This window comes from Ambystoma mexicanum, chromosome 3p (assembly GCF_040938575.1).
Source record: "Ambystoma mexicanum isolate Mex_15411 chromosome 3p, UKY_AmexF1_1, whole genome shotgun sequence".
In the NCBI taxonomy this organism is placed as follows: Eukaryota; Metazoa; Chordata; class Amphibia; order Caudata; family Ambystomatidae; genus Ambystoma; species Ambystoma mexicanum.
This window is the reverse complement of record NC_090925.1, coordinates 664,852,769-664,870,670: the sequence shown is the minus strand read 5'-3', so window position 1 is coordinate 664,870,670 and position 17,902 is coordinate 664,852,769. Positions and strand designations below refer to the sequence as shown.

General features: G+C 41.5%; 1 protein-coding gene across 1 annotated transcript in view; it reads left to right on the top strand.

Moving 5' to 3' along the window:
• LOC138579940 (uncharacterized) overlaps positions 1–17,902 on the top strand; it is a 256,110-nt gene that overhangs the window by 64,477 nt on the left and 173,731 nt on the right. Inside the window, exons 11-14 of the mRNA XM_069650158.1 lie at positions 364–384; positions 3,993–4,025; positions 8,562–8,612; positions 8,905–8,937. Of these exons, the coding sequence (XP_069506259.1) occupies positions 364–384; positions 3,993–4,025; positions 8,562–8,612; positions 8,905–8,937 (138 nt within the window). The remainder of the gene's footprint in view (positions 1–363; positions 385–3,992; positions 4,026–8,561; positions 8,613–8,904; positions 8,938–17,902) is intronic.

The window sequence follows — 17,902 nt, the reverse complement described above, 5'->3', positions numbered from 1 at the left end:
TGAGTAGGCATCAGAGCACAGGTCTGCAACACAACCCTGGATTAGTTCCTAACATGCATAGGCCATAAACAGGTGTAGCATAGAAAAACCTGAGGAAATAGTTCCTGAAAAGGGAGCTCTGAATGCTACAATCCTGTTATGAAGAATTCCATCCAAAAGTAGGACAATCACTGACATCTGACATCTACACATATGTTGAAATAAATCTGCTAGCCTACGAGTTATTGGTGAAAATGTTTCAGCATATGTTAAAAATATCTGTTGGGAAAGGCAGTGTTATGCTGAACAGTGGCACATTGTCTTATTGGATGGTGTATTGTAATTCAATATATGTATTCATAACATGTGCTTTGTTTCCTGTAGGGCATTGCAGGCAACCTTCTGGTAAAGTTAACATATTATTTTTGCACGATTTCAAAATATCATTGCCTTATAAACAGTGTTGTTATATACTCATTAAATAAGCATGCATTCACACTTTTCATGTTGGAGCGCAGTCTATGCATAGTTTAGAAAACACAAATCAACAATCACGCCTCACATTGTTCTTTTTTAATTGATGTAGACCTTGGTCCCACAACTATGTTAGAGGAGTTGGGATGCGGAACACCACACTGCATGCCATTTGTTTTCATTTACACAATATCTGGTAGGTCAGCAGGAGTCGCGTCAGGTAATTCATTTTGAGGTGTAAGAACTTTCATTTATTCGTATAGTTGGAGAGAGGAGCTTCCTTATTGTTTTACTTTTCAATGTTGTTTGTTAGCACGATTCAAAACTGGGCATGGATTAGAGGGCGGATCAGGACTCCATCTTGAAAAGTCTCTTTTCTTGAATGCTTTTTCAAGGATGGCGTTTTGCAATCAGAGAGGAATGGAAATGATACACACATTTTCTTTTCTTTCATTGCATTCTCCCCAGCTCATCATAACACTGTTTCCTCTTGTCTACTGACCAGCAAATCCTGGAAAGCTACTCATTCCATTCACCTCAATCCCTAGAAAACGGAGGAACTTTTCGTTCCCCTTGTCCCCCCTCTCCTTCTCCTACGACTTTTTTTCTCACCTTCCATCCTTCTTTTCTCTTCCTCTGCTCGTAATCTTGGGGTAATTTTTGACCCCTCTCTTTCATTCTCTCTTCACATTTCTATTACTGCCGTCCATTTCCATCTTTATAATCTCTGCAATGCCCACCATTTCCTTTCATTCTTGGCTGCCAAACATGATCTACGTTCTCACCTTTTCTCGGCTTAAATACTGCTCTGCCCTTCTCCTCAGCCTTCTATGTCACATCTTAGTCCTGTACACTCCATTTTCAACTCAGCTATCCTCCTCCATTTGCCACCTCGCTCCCCTGTTACTCCCTTGCTTCGTTCTGCTTACCTTCATTGTTTGACCTATCTTCTTTTTCACTTCCTTTGCTTTGTCTATAAAGACCTCTACAGTCTTGCCCATTGTTATATTTTTCTGTCTTGTTTCCTTGTATACCGCAACATCTAGTGCACACAATTAAAAAACACCTTTTTCTGTCTCTTTCTTTTCTGTCTCTTTCTTCCTCTAAAACGTCTGTTGAACTTGCACCCCTTCCATCATTTCCTTTTAAAAATGGTACTGTTGTAATGGTCCTCTTGTCAAGTGCTTTTGGTGAAAGCGCTCTACAAATCCAGCAACTACAAATACAAACATAAAAACAGACAGACAGCACAAATACAGCAGGAGACCCCACAACAAAGGCAAACCAGACAATACATTGATGCGGCTTGTTTTTACACCAGATCAATGTAAAAAAATACCCCCAAGTATAAGGGCCAGGCAAGCTGAGGTAATCTCTGCCTAGGTAGATCTGAATACATGTTGTCTTTTTTGTAAATCAGAATGATAATGGCCGATTGAAGTGATTTATGTCAGTAGATGAGATATTTGATTTGACAGGATAATAGAACAGATTTGTCAATAATGAACTGATAATGAATAATCATTTTAGAACGTTGATTGCAGCTGCATATGGTCAGGGAAATGCCCATTTGCATAGGCTTCGCACATATGATAATGTGCCATTTATCTATCGGAAATACCTCAAGCCACTCGAGACTCACACATTTTAAATCATACATCTTTTGTGAACATCAAATTAAACCTAGTAGCAACCATAGGAAGGATCTCATTTCAAGTTAATATCTTACAGTTATAGGAGCCAATATACAACATGTGGGGAAGTGGAATTGTGTATTATGGCACAAAACATTGAGTTGGTTAAACATAAAGATCTACTCTCAGCTCCAAGAAGCCACTCTTGGAGTAAAGGTGTGTGCCATAAATGCACCTGTCACATTAATATTATGGTATTATGCTGAAGAACATCATTTCTGTTCAGTCTGACAAGAGTTATGGTAGGTAGACAGATTGAGGAGGCCGCACAATTGATTGTTACCAGTTAGCCATGTATCAATGATCACATTGATGGCACGATTTTATGGCACGCAGCCCCAATTCATTAAAGCAGACCTGGGGCACCCATATGAAAAACAAATATACAACATTCCTCGGGAGAGCCTGCAACAAGTCTTTTAGAGTAGATCTCAGTATTTACAGTTGCCACAGTTAGTGTGGTGGGACTCAGAAATAGACAATAAAAGACTTAAAGACTCTAAAATGGTGAAGATTGAAATGATTTCTGAGTTGCGATCCAAAGTGAACAGGGTATTTGATCTCAAGGAACAGCTCATTACAGAGTCACACTCAAAACCTAGCCTCTCTGAAAAAAAACGAACATCTATAGAAAACCATGTTCCAGCACTATGGCTCGAACTAATCCTAATAGCATTTTATCGTTTTGTGGTCACCTGCTGCTGCTTTTCTTTCTGGAAGTTGGCTTCCAATGCTTTCATCAGACTGGAAGATTCACAAGTTATAGACAATTTATATATTTTGTGAGGACTTTTGGCATTGAAGCCTTATTATAACATGCACTGGCATAAGAAAGAGAGCTTTCCAAACATCGCAAAAACATTTCAATAAATTAAGTGATGGAGCAACTGAGATGTCATGGACAGATGTTCCACATGACTGCTTTGTGTCTCAATGTAGGGTGGCCCGTCGGACAGGGCAACATCTCTATTTTGTGGTCACCTGCTGCTCCTTTCCTTTATGCAAGTCTAGTTTCAATGGATGACCGTTTCCAAATCCTTAAACATAATGCTTGCATCAGACTGGAAGATTCATAGGTTATAGAAAATGTATATCTTTAATGAGGACTTTCGGCATCAAAGCCTTATGACACCTAACACGTTGCTGGCATGAGAAAAGATAGCCTTACGCTCATCAAAGAACATTTCAATGTAATTAAGTAATGTGGCAACTGAGATGTCATCGAGAGATGTTCCAGCTGACTACTTTGTGTCTCAATGTAGGGTGACCCTGCAGACAGGACAACATCTCAGAGATGATCAAAACCATGATTAGTGTGCCATAATCCCCATGGCGCTTAGACTAAGCACACTTAAAATGAGAAAACACACTCTTCTGTTAGCCCTGGTTGCAGGACTTCAGACTACCTTTCTTCAGCCACATAGTAGAGACTGCCCGATATTTCCTCCTGTCCAGACAGTCACAATCATAAAAATCCTAAGGTCTTAATGGAATATTTTGTCTACCAACCCATCAAATGTGTGTGATGAGGCACCAGAGCACAGGTCTATAACACAACCTTGCAGTAGCTCCTAACATTCATAGACCATAAACAGGAGAAATACAGATAGACCCAAGGGAACATTTACTAAAAACGAGTACAACATTCTACAATCCAATATAAAAATATTGCAAGACTAGTGTGCCAGGTCAATCACTGACATATGCTATCTACACACAAGTTGAAGTTAATCTGCTAGCCTACGAGCTATTGAGCTATTGGTGAGAATTTTGAGCCATTATATAACTGGATGGTGTATTGTCCATAAACACATTTCTTCATAAAACATTCGTTGTTTCCTGTAGGGTGGTGGTGGCAGACGTGGTGGTGGCCTTCTGGTAAATTTAACATATTATTGTTGCATGATTTCAAAATATTGTTGCCTTATAATCAACAGTTTAATTGTATTAACATGAATTGCATATGCGCTTAGAAAGTGCATCATGCATTACATAGGAACACATTCACACTATTCATTGTGCACCTCTCACTATGCACAGTTTAGAGAAAACAAATCAACAATCGCATTTTGCATCATTCTTTTTACTACAAATCGTTTGGGAAGTGAACCACCACTCTAAATGCAATGTTTTTCATTAACACAATATCTGGTTGATGGGCGAGAGTAGAGGCAGGTACATCATTTTGAGGTATGAGAACTTTCATTTATGCATATAGTTAGAGAGATGAGCTTCCATTTTATCTTACTTTTATGTTGTTATTGAGTGTTTGATTTTTTGTTATCATGATACAAGGTGGGACATTGGTTGTAGGGAGGATTGGGAATCTGTCCTGAACATTCTTTCTTCTTGAATATGTTTTCAAGAATGGAGGTTTGCACTTAAAGTTCAATGGGAATAGAAGTTGGCAAGGGATAAGCTAGGTTTAAAGAGGAGACTGCAGTGGTAATGTTTCTATGATCCTTCCTATCTGTGTATTTGGTAGGCATGGAACATGTAGAAAGAGTGGGCCAGGTGATACACATACTGATGTTAGAAGATTAGGTCACATATTTTTTCATTGAATGTTGATCCTATCGTTTTCATGGGTAAATGCAAATGTGGCTTTCTTAAGCTTAACAGGCATTAGAGGGAGGTCTCTACAGAGGGAATAGTCAACTGCAGGTGTTTTATTCAGGTTCTAACTCTTAAATCACTGTTGCATTCTACCTCTACAGAGTTAGACAATGCAACCTCAAAATATAATCATCATTGAAGGGCCGCTCATGTTTAAAATGGAGTTTGGCCGCAGTTCCATGTGGAACAGGAGTGAAAAGAGTAGATTTTCAAAAGAACTGTACCCAAATGGATCCCAAACTAAACACAATTATTCTGATGATTTAACTACACATATAAGCAATTTGGATGGACATACCCATTTTATAATGGCACCTAGAATATAGTGGGTGGGATTGAGAAGTAAAGCCACAATTGGCCAGTGCGCCATTTTAAGTACTTAAGTAGTAGTCAGCCAGGGTTAGTACTCAATGCCTGGTTTAGCCATCATTCCGCATTAAGGAAGACAACTGGCAATGACCATATTAAAGGCCATAAATCTACATAACTACCAAGTGCACCTGAATAAATGCAACTGAAAGTTGGATAGATGATTACTTTATAAGAATGTAATAAATCAACTTCCGGGGCACCAGGGGTCCAGGGATGAATATCGGTATTTAAACAATCAATCAACCCCACGCCTCTAGCACACCAGAAGAGATTCGAACAGATTGGAATGCAAGTGAATTATAAGACCTCCTTGTCCAATTGTTTTGTAACGTGGACAGAACGGCAGGCTTATCTCCTAAAGGTCATTGATCGTTGGTTAGTTGCAACACAGCAAAAATACAATTATACCCAATAATAATAGGCAATGTCCAGTCAAGGATGTATAAAACTATCTACTTTATTAATAGTACAACAGACAGTTCTAGCACACTAAAATTACCATTCACACTGTAAAGGAACACAGAGGACAGACAGTTTCATGAAGGAAAGGGATTCCCTCTGGAATCTGACAGGAGGGTATTTGGTAAAGTAATCCGTCTTACAGTTCAAGATTATTTGGTTTCAGCACCAAAGGGCAAAGCGTCGTAATTGTCTCTAGGGGCCTTCAAAGAAGGACCAGAGGGGCAGAACCACAATGCACCTGGTGCTGAAGAAATTCTTGTTGCTCAACGGCATCAAGGCAGTTACAGGGCGCTTCACAGCCCTTGAGACAGATCTAGTGGTGGGAGACAACTGCAGGTACGAGGCGGCAGGAAGTTTGGTAAGTGAGGCTGGATGGACGTCTGCAGGCTGTCCAGCATGTTGGCTCAGGGTCAATAATTGTTGTCACTGTGCTAGTTGGCGGATCTGGAATGCTGGTTGAGGTGTCTCGGATGGCTCTGGTCACTGCAGCGTGACAACAGTCAGCGTTGCAGCTGGATGCGTTTCGAAGACTTGATTGTCTCAAAATTGTCCTTGTGAAGATGGACGCTGGATGATGCTTGTGTGGGACTCCTACGTTCTTTGCAGGGCTTGTATCCTTTCAAGACGGACGGCCCAAAGATCAGGAGGGTGTTAGCAGGCAACGGCTTTGTCCTTTGTCCAGAGACTATCCGGCACTTCCCACCTAGGAAGCTTGCTGTCAGAACCTAGCAGGGCATGCTGTGTGCTGGCTGGGTACCAGTTCTTGAGCTGCTGGATGGGTGCTCTGAGTATAGTATCTCCCTCTGTTCCCAGTGTGATGTTTAGGGGAGGGATATTGCTTCCCTCTTGGAACTCCTGGCCTTCCTTCACTTGCCAAAGATGTAAGGTAGACTGTACCCTCAGCTCGGATCCAAAGTTTTCAGATGATCTGCTAAGTGAGGGGTTCAGCCCTCTTTTAAAGCCAAATGGGCCCCAGTGCTTGGTGTACACTAAGCCTACCTTAATGAACAAATCCTGGGTCCCAACCAACAATCCTCTGTTATGCAAGAGGTCAGGACCAGAGTGCTCTGCAACAGGACAGACAAGGGGGTGACACATATACCTAAGTCTCACCCATCTTCCTATCTGTTGTAGATCAAAGTGTCTCCCTGGTTAACTGAGCCCTTTGTGACTCTTGATTAAAGCACAGGTTTTCCCTTGAATTAGGTTCTGGGAGCAGACTTCCAATCTTCTGCAAACCACATACTTCTCCCCTCTGAAAGGGATCAGCTCTGCAGGGGTTTGCCTATGGTAATTAGTGGACCCAGACATGCATTTCACTGCTTTTCATACGGAGGGGTGGGAACTAACTTCAAGTTGACACATTGCACACCAAAGGGGTGTTAGTCCCGCCTTCCTGTTGTCTCTCCTGCAACCAAGCGCACTCAGCAGGCTTGCCTCAATTATCTCTCATTAGTATGCACTTCCACCAGCTGGAGAATAAAGGAATGCAGAATCATGAAGCCTTTGATATTTTAATTAGGCTGCTCATGGCTGGAGGAAAGTGTGCCTTCCCCCTTCTTGGAATGCTTTGATGTACCCAGGGCTGTCACATTCCATGTGAATATGAAGGGGAAGACGGCATCTGTAGGCTGTGTCTTCCCATAGTACAGGTGACTTATGTGTTTGGTGTGGGAAGCAGATTAAATGGGTGCGGAATGGCTGCACTCATTTCTCGGAGGTTGGTCTCCCATCATGCCTTTTCCTTTAACAGAAAATCAAAAAATCCCAGGTGAGCGCACTCACCCTAGATGGTCAAATTCCTCACAGATAAGTCATGTATATTGGCACCTGACACTCTTCTTGGACAGAGAAAATAGTCAACATAAGCCCGTGCTGCTCACCTGTTGTTGGGAGATATACCTTAAAATGACTAAACATGTGAAGATATTGAGCTTGGAACAAAAGCATGTTTTTCTCTAAGCAACAATAATCAGAAAGTGCAAAGATGTGTGTGCCCTCTGCCTGAATCCAAAAAACCAGACATAGGACTCCCTTATGAAAAGCAGTTGCACAATATACATTGGCTGGGTCTGATTTTATGGTTAACAAGTAGATAGCTGAATTACCAGCTGCCACAAGCAATCTGAACTGAAAATACAAACGATAATCATATTGTTAAGCTATATTGAGTGTCGACTCCTGAGAAAACAGGCAGAAGGTATTTGATCTCAAGGAACAGGTGTCTACAGGGCCAGTTTCCGTCATCCCAAAATCTCACATTTATGGTAACATTTAAAAGTCCAAGAAAACCCAACAACTTAGACATGGCCACCTCAAACGGAGAATACATGGGAGAAAAGTAAGGTATCCACTTGTAGGAGGTACTTGGGCCCTTTTACAAACCATCAATTAAACATTGGCCCACGTATAATTCCTCTGCCGCCCCATGATCACAGCACTTTTAGCAGAGTGCCTACACACTTTTGTCTAAAAATGCATCAGTTGTATGACTGTCCTACATCCCCTCCTGTCCAGACGCAACAAACAGGCATATTCACAGCGGAAATGCACGGGAACCTTTCAATGAATAGCAGGTCCTGACCAAACCATGTCTCTATCACCTCAATAAATGTGTATAAGGAGGCATTGGAATGAAGGTCTGGAGCACAACTCGCAGGTAGCTCCTAACATCCGTGCACTGGAAGCAGCAAAATCCAGAGCAACGCACCGTTGGCCAAGCAAACTGAGGCTCCAAAGTCAGTAAACCCATGATGAAAGATGCTGATCGCTGACATCTGACATTATACACACAAGTAGAAGCAAAGCCTGAGGATGATGGCTGATTACTGAGAGGATGCATTATACAACAAAGAACCTGGTTGGGGAAGGACATTGCTATGTTCAGCCTGTGACATTTTCTTACTGTGTGGTTTATTGTAAATGGCCCTATTTATTCATGTACATTTCGTTTATTTCCTTTAGGGACTTGGTGGCAATGCCGGTGGTGGTGGCAGTGCTGGTGGTGGCTTCCTGGTAAGAGTAACACCGCATTTTTATATGATTGCAATATGTTATATTCGTACAATGGACGATTTTCATGTCTGATCATTGATTGGACATTCCCTCAGACATACCACCAGGCATCACAAACAAATGCATTTAACACTGTATACATTGTAAACCCTCGATGCCAGGATACAGTTTAGTGAACCCAGACCCACAATCCACTCTCCTATCTATCTCTTCACCTTGTCCCGTTTTCTTTCTGTGTGATTTATTGTAAGTGGTCCTATTTAATCATGAACATTTTGTCTATTTCCTTTAGGGCATTGGTGGAAATGCTGGTGGCGGCTCTCTGGTAAGATTAACACTGCATTGTTCTATGATTGAAATATGTTATATCCGTATAATGGACACTTTTCATGTCTGATAATTGATTGGACATTCCCTCAGACATACCACCAGGCATAACAAACAAATGCATTTAACACTGTATACATTGTAAACCCTGGATGCCAGGATACAGTTTAGTGAACCCAGACCCACAATCCACTCTCCCATCTATCTTTTTTCAAAATCGTAATTCCTACTGACGTTCAATGTGGGATTAGGTGGGATTGAGCAGCAGAGATGCTGGCTTTTATTTTACACCTCCTGATGTCAAAATATGTTCATAGTTGTAATGTTTCAATCCGCACAGCATGCATGGATATTCCATCAACCTTTGAATGTCAGACTAAGTTAAGGGTAACGTTGATCAGCATGGGCATGCCAACTAATCTTGTGGAATCAATGATCGTGCTTTACACAGAACACATGTTGCAAGTACAAGACGGTGACATGGAGTTTCTTTTACACTGATTTCCTGTTAAATATGGACTGCAGCATGGGTGCCTATTGCCACCTGTTCGAATTAATATATCAATAATTATCCTCAGGTTTGGAATCTGGGAGCACTGAAATTTGTAGCATAGAACATACGTCAATTCCGGTGCAGGCAGACAATGCTGTGCTAAAGGTGACAACCCACCCTTCAGAAAATGATGAAATGGCTATCTCCATTTGTTGGCTATCTCCATTTGTTTATCTCAATTTTTTTTCTAGAAAAGGGTCTTACTCTTAACAGGTATGTCGTTGTGGTTGAGAATTTTAATTACGGACAGAAATATCAGCACATCATCTGCTAATAGTCACACAATCCCGGGATGCGAATAAGGGTCCAGGTTAAATGTTAGGGATTTATGACATGAAAGCCCACCTAACCACTCTACATGGGGCTGGTCTTTGGCATGGCACCCAGCTAGACAATATATATCAGGATGACAATGCCTTATTGCATTGTCCACTGTCGGTACCACCATCAGCATCAACTTCTCTTGTGCCAATGGAGCAGAAACTGCCATATGAACCAGACCTAATTAAAAGTAGACTCTTAGATCTCTGTTCTTACCTTTGGCCAGTGAAACTCTAGACTGAATATATTGGATTTTATCGGGTAAACATTTACTATTCAGGGAATCAGTAGACTATAGTGGGGCTCAATTGGTTCCATAATTAAACAATTAGAATGAACCTGAAGTCAAGATTGCTGACTTTGCGACAACTACAAGGGAGAACACTGGAAGGGTGCTTTCTTACTGGTAACAGTAACATCTATGGGTAGCTTGTTCTACATAACCATCCTAAGAGAAGCTCTCTATTACATGTCATTGGGGCTGTCCCCCCCTTGCATTTAGTGACTGCCTGGTGGGGGACAGCGGTTGATGCTGAGAGGATGTACATGTGTAGCATAACCATAGTTAGGATGATATCGAATTGTATGTTGTTCTCTCTATTGTAAAACAAATCATGCATCGTTTTCTATAGCACTTTGTTAGGGGAAAGAGGTTTTTTCAGATGTGAAAGACCTTTACTTAATGTTGTGTTAAGGTTAGATACATTTGCATGAAAAAAGGACTGCAGCATTTTTTATTTATTTGAAGTTCGTGCTTCTTTGTGAATATATCATATATCAGTGCCACGGCTCGGAATTTAGGGCAGTACCATTGAAAGGGTCTGAACTTAGTAAGAGATTGGTTTTCCTGGGGATTCCCTAGCCCCATAATACCTGCATGACCAGCTCCCCTGAAATATATATACAAAATTAACTGTAAGAACTATAGTTAGAGGGACGTTATGTTTGGAGAGAGAAATATCAAATTATCACACATTCCTGAAATGTTTTTCCTAAAACAAATAAACCTCAACTACCATCATGCATTGCTCATGCGTCTTGACTTCGGGCTATTTGCGTCGAGAAATTGTGCTTCAAAATGATCCTTACTGTCCATTTGAAGTCTGTCATCAGATGTCATTAACCGTGTGCATACCTCGTCTGAGGAGCTACTGAGGAGCTACTCTTTTTACTCAGCTAATTTTGTTACATATCTCTATTGCTACGTGAATATTGCTCCGTGAATGTATTAATTCAAACTTCAACCACCCTAATGTCAGGTACTTAGAAAGGTTTGAACAAATGTTGAATTTATGAAAAGTCTGAACCAAAAATGTGTACCTGTTGGCTATATGAGGAGCCATATGGTTGAACTTCATGCAGTGTTGGGCAGCTTTGAAAGAAGCAGGAGCTTTTTGTGGAGAAAGGCCCTGGACATTTTTAGAAAATGATAAAACAGTTACAGTAGTGGAGTGGAAGGAAGATTTGGGAGATGTGGTGATGGCGTGTGGGAGGAAAGAGTGTGTCTTAAAGTGCTTGACTTGTTTGTAGATCAACCACATTAAATAAATGTCTTGATTCAGATCAACTCAGTCAAGTCACAATCGACCTGCTGAGGCTCAAGCTGATTTGCAAAATGATGATTCAACTCGACCATACATCAAATTGCCTCAATCATCAAAAACGTGATGTGTGTCATCCAGTGAATAGAGTGGTCGAAGTGTACGAAAAGAATAAGTGGAGCTATGTTCCCTGCTGGCCTGTTCCCGCTCCCCGCTCCCCACAAACCCCACCCCCACAACCCCTCTCACGCACCGTACAAACCCTTAAACAAATGTGCCTGCTATTTAAAGGAACGTTCAGTGCAGTGCACTGAATTGCAAGTTTCATCTTCTTCCTACACTTTTATTTTAAAACGAAACCATTCCAGAACAGTTTATTTTTAAAATAAAAGTATAGGAACAGTAAAACTTAATTAAAGGAAGTAGATAAGCACCGCTCCCAACCGATCCATTCCACTTCGGTTATTGAGTGAAAATAATTTGTGAGCCGATACTACAGTCTTTGAGCCAGTAGTCACCAACTAGATTGAATTGGCTCAAGCTAATGAAGTACTTTCTCACATTACAATATCTCAACCTCAATTGCCTTGATCCAATTGGCATAACTTGGCTTGAATCATATTGAGTTGACTCGATCCCATAATGGTTTTTATTTTGTTATTTTGTCTTCAGTGAAAGCACACAATTTGAGCTAATTGATACCTACACTGGTGTAACGGGGGCTCCCCCTTCCCCTAAGGTGCGGAGGCGACCGCCACCACATGTCCTGGGAGGGAAGCCCTCTTGGACTAAAAAAATAAATGAAAACACATTCTTTTTTTTAGTCACTCTACCTTCATAAAGTAATGATTTCTGTTACAGTGTCACAGAAATAATTTCTTTATGACGGCAGAGTGATTACAAAAAGAAACTATTTCTTTTTTTAAGTCTGATGGATGCCCCAACCCCATGACATGGAAGCCTCTAGGCTGGAGGCCTCCATGTCATGGGGTGGGGGAGCTCAATGACTTCAAAACGAAATTTTTATTTTTGAAGTCACTCTGCCTTCATAAGTAAATAATTTCCATTATGGTTTGGTCCTTAATGGAAAAAATGACTTTATGAAGTTGAAGTGACTTCAAAATGAACCCATTTCTTTTTGAAGTAATAGGCAACCCCATGACATAGGTGACTGCCTGTGTGTCTGAATGATGAAAGGGTGCACACCTAAATGTATGGGTGGCTGTGTGTGCATGTGTGTGTGTATGGTGAATGGTGTGTTCATGTGTTCAGGGGCACAACAAAACCCACATTTCGGGGTGGTGCTAACCCTTCAAATGTTGGGAGAAATGCTAACTTCATGGACGATGGGGGAGGGGACAACTTAAATGTATGGGTGGCTGTGTGTGCATGTGTGTGTGTATGGTGAATGGTGTGTTCATGTGTTCAGGGGCACAACAAAACCCACATTTCGGGGTGGTGCTATCCCTTCAGATGTTGGGAGAGATGCTAACTTCACGGACGATGGGGGAGGGGACAACGTATTTGTGTGGGGCATCTAACTTTGTTATGCATTCTAATGAGACTTTTCTAGTGCAGCTTCAATGTTACAAGCAGTTAACTTTCTCTTTTAAGTCTGAACGCACCCACTTATGGACTGCTGTGAGAATAAGCGGTCTCCTGTCCCCTCTCTACCCTTCCAATCACTTCCCTGGCATGCAAATACTAAACAAACAACACGATTTCAATTGCCTTAATAATTAGGCATTTGAATGCAGGTACTAACAGTGAAATGCTTCACGTTAATAATTGATCAGCCTTTGTTATCAGTGAAACCCTAATGCTGTTTAACATCTGTGTCCTGTTCTGTCAGCCAATGGCTCTATACGTCAGCCAGGTCGAGTCAACATAGCCCAAAATTTCAAGGGTGTTTTGGGGGAGGGCTGAAGCCCAGTCAGCTCATTGCTGTTGCACCACTACTTGTGTTTAATTCCTTGGTTACTTATTGGTAATCTTCATTACGCATAGCCCTATTCTTCCTCGTCCCAATACTTGTTTATGAGGCACTTTGATTCATACACAAGTACTGGGATGAAGTAGAGGGACATGGCGGTAATGCCTGGCTAAGTTACCTGTAATCATCATTACTCCTGGTCCCACTGTTCCTCATCCCAGTACTTACCTATGAAGCAAGGAACCTCATACGCAAGCACTCGGACAAGGAAAAGGGATGTGGAGGTGAATCTGGGTGTAGAAGCTGATTTTGGGTGTTGGGGCAGGGAGTAGGAGGGAGAGGGGGTGTGTGGGGGTGGTACAGGGATTGTGCGATAAATTGTAATGGTCATCCATGTCCAGGCTAAGCAGGCATGATATGTGGTATTAGTGGCTAGAGAGGCATTTTGGTGCAGCCAGTCTAGTCATTTCTTAGTTTGGCCTGCCTTTTTTTTAACTAGGCATCCCTGATAAAGCAATCCTTCTAAATGTAATTACCTGGCTAGACTGGCATTTGGATGCTGTCAGTCTAGCCGTTTCTTACTGCAGCATTGTATATTTTTCTGGGCATCTATGATAAAAATAACCATGGTAGGTGTTATTGATTTGATTGGCATGTTGGTGCAACCAGTCTAGGTATGGCTACATGTGACCATGCATGCTTTTCTGTAATATGTTATTACGTGTCTAGACTTCTCTACAGTGTGCAGCCATTTGGACATGTTTACATTGTGACATGGCATTTTTAATAACAAATCATTATATTAATTAAAGCATTATTGTTCCTGTGTACTGTTGGTGACTTGCATGTATTGGATTTCTGGATTGGTGTTACTCAAACGCTCCGACCTTTAGCCCATTTTTCTCAGAAAGTGGGCTGTATAATGCATTAAAACACACATTTATATCTTTCTACTAGTGCAGTGTGCATTGTATCCCTGCAGCAGCATGTTCATGCGTATTGCACAGATGTGGTAATCTAGGCCGGCCCAGAGTGTGGCGCGACCCATGATTTGCTGCTGTGTTGGGTGGGTGGGGCTCAGCATGGCTTGCACGGGGGCCCTCACATTTTGTGTTACGCCCCCGGATACCTACTGGCTTGAAGCATGCTTGAGGTTTTAAAGTCACTAAAAGACATAATTGCTGTTTTTCTGTGGGTGTGTATGAGAGTTGAGAGAGGAAGAAGGAGTGGGTGCTGGTTGCTGGAGACAGGGAGAGAAACAGGAAGAGACATGGGTAGCAGGAGTGTGAGGCAGTGGGGATACATAGAAAGGAGATGGAATGGAGTTAACGAGAGAGCAGGAGAAGGGGTCAGAACTTTTACGATTAAGAGGGGAAACATACCCAGGAGCAGGCCCACGGAAAAGGGCAACAGCCCAAAGCAATGTGGGCAGTGCAGGGGCGGCAGCCCTAACCAGTGGCACCAGCCCAGTTTGCACCTCAAGAGAAGACACCTGCCATGGCAGAGTATGAGAGTCCAATGGGCTTGGCCCAAAACAAACAATCAGAGGCACAACAACATGTTGCTGCTTCGTCAGGGGATCCTGCTGCAGACAAATAAAAGACATGTCAGGTCCAGTGCACCATTTGTGGGGACATGTTGTGAAGAGGGCCCCGCTTCACGACCATGAGAATGCAAAGGCACCACCTAAGAGAAAACACACACCATAGTTTTCTCTTCAGGCAACGCTGCAGCAGGGCCATTCTCTAGCCCTGTCAGTGGCAAGATCGGTCTGCAGCCTGGAAGGAACACTGTGCAGCGATCAGCTGTAGGCCCGCAACCTTAGGGAAGGACAAGAATTTAAGAGTTGGATGCAATTTGACTCCAAAAATTAAAAATAAACACATTTCTATGAGAACCATGGAAAAAAGGCTCGAGTCATTTCATTTTTATGTCCATATTGTACATTTCTGTAGAACATATTGACCTTACACATGGTCAGGGAGGAAGCCAGATGGCTGCAATATGGCTCTTATGAAAAGTAGTAAAGCTCAGGGAAAACAGAACCCTGTAAACATCTAAGCGCTTTTCTTTTGATTATCCAATCAGGGAGCCCTTTATACAAATGTGCAGAGCATGCCTGGGTCGCGGCTCGCAAAATGGCAGTAAAGGCCATCCATAAACAGCCATATGTGTCCATAAATGGGCCCCTGAGCTGTGCTTTTTCTAAATTGAAAAATAATTTATGGGTGAATTTAAAAAAACAAATGTTGATGAATTTTCATCAAACCAATAAAAGTACAATTTTGTCAACAAATGCTCAGTTCTTGCAAGTGTTTGGAGCAAATATGTGCAGCAGTTTTGGCTGTAGGTGCGAGCACATTTGCCATGTTTGAAACCTCATGGGACCTGAACATTTTACCTCAATTGTTTACTGTTGGATGGATGTACATAACTTTTGGAAGATTTCTTGCCGATTAATTTCACAACTCTAAAGTTATAAGCATATGAAAACGTGCCCTTTTTATAGTTAGTCCAACTTAACCATAAGCACAATGACAATCAATAAACTTTATGCAACTTGAGTGCCATAACAGTTACAAACATTAACTAGCACAGTAGTCAATTATCAAAACAGCAGTAAATTAAAACAAGACCAAATAGGAGTTCATTACACAGATACAAGTACTCACAGTTTAAAGTGCAAAGTGCATAGTAACAATCAAAATAAAAATGATAATCTCAAGTAGGAGTCCAGTGAGGAGAGTATACTCAGTCTCCCAGGATCCTAATGGCATCGGTATACAGTGTCTGTACAATTATCCACAATGGTGTGTGTATTTAAGGTCCGCCTCCTGGGAGAAGGGAAGAGAGACTCCAACAAGGCAAGGGAGACCAATGAAAGCCTCCTGCTGCAGCAAAACCCAAAACACACTGCGCGCACTGAGTGCTCTGCCGTGGTGTGTGTATTTACTGTCTGCTTCAAGTCAAAAGGGAAGAGAGACTCCTAAAGGGTAAGGGAGAGCAATGGAATCCTCCTGCTGCACCAAACACCAAAACAAACTGTGCACAACTGGGTTTCAATCATATGTACTGTGGTTGAATGATTGATTGAAAATCACCCTTGAGAAATCCTGCTATAAAGTGTTGAATGTGGACTCTAGCATGACCTTATTGACTGTCAATTGTTCAGAGTCCCAGACTATGAAGTTAAAGCTATTAGCACCTTGAGCCTACATCTGGGGTTTTAATTTATTTATTGTAATGTGATACAGTTTAAAAAAAAATTAAAACTTTACACATTTAACACATAATCTCAGCAAAGAACACTACTTACTTAATAATCGATACATCAATTGGTCAGTTGTCAAATAATCAACTCAGCAACCTTTCTCGTATAGCTATAAAATACTAAATGAATGCATTGATAAATAGAGAAAAAGACACATTAATCAACAGATCACCCAAACAGAAGGTATGTAAGAGGGAAGAAATATCCCGAGTTAACCAACCAAGCCTAAAACAGATCGGTAGGCTCAGAGAGAGGTAGAATACCTCCTACTGGTCACAACTGCTCATTTGTTTTCCTGCAATGGACCAGATATTAAACAGTGCAATATGGAGCCTAGAATTAAGTGTGTTAATACAATAGTGCCAGAACTCATTAGATCCCAAATGGTCCATTTTGTAAACATAAATTCCAAGATATTTGGAATAATACTGGGTCATTAATGGGCACTGTGTTAACACATGTCTTGCGGTTTCAAGATTAGTTACAATACCACATATTCTGCAATTTCTTATAGAATCTCGAGACGCACCATCCCAAGGTCTGTTTGCTAAAGTGGGTAAACAATTAATGCGCATCAGCAGAATCAAACATCTCAGTGCAGAAGAGGGACATAGATTGAGGTACAGTTGGCTCTTCTTAAAAGTATAGAAGACATAAATCACAAAACTATAACTTCTTAAAGTATCCAAGTGCCCGTAGTTCTCATGCCATTCCCAAAGCGAGATAGACTTCTAGAGATGATAAAACATCTTTTGGTTATCTTGGCCCCAACATGGGGACCAACCGTTTACCTCACTAAGTGTCAACATATCTTTCTCCAGTTTAGACTGTTTACTGCCTCTCATGGCATCTTTTACACATTTCAGTAGAGGATTAGTAGGATTGTTCTTAATCTTAATGTATAACTCGGCTCTCTTGCGTAATACTATAGATTTAAGGGAGAGAAGCCCCAATTCTAGTCGCAATATTGCCATAGGAATACATTGGGGGAGGCCTAGTATACGTCTCATAAATTTCCCCTCCAGAAGCTGAAGCCAGTCTAGAGTCATGTTAATCAATGATTCGAGGCCATAAATGACCATAGGTCTAAAGCACTGCACATAAAGTTGTCTTGCACCCCAGATAGAAAGCCACTCTGCTCCTGGGTAAACCTACATATCAAAGCTGTAAATTGGACTGCTTTTACCTTTCTTGCCTGGATGCAGAGTGTATAATGCCCCCTACTGTCAAACTCTACTCCTAGATATTTGTAGGAGTGTGTGTAATTCATTTCAAGGATACCTACACACATAGAGGGGCAAGCTACTTTACCTGCTGTAAACAGGAGTACTTCGGTTTTATTTT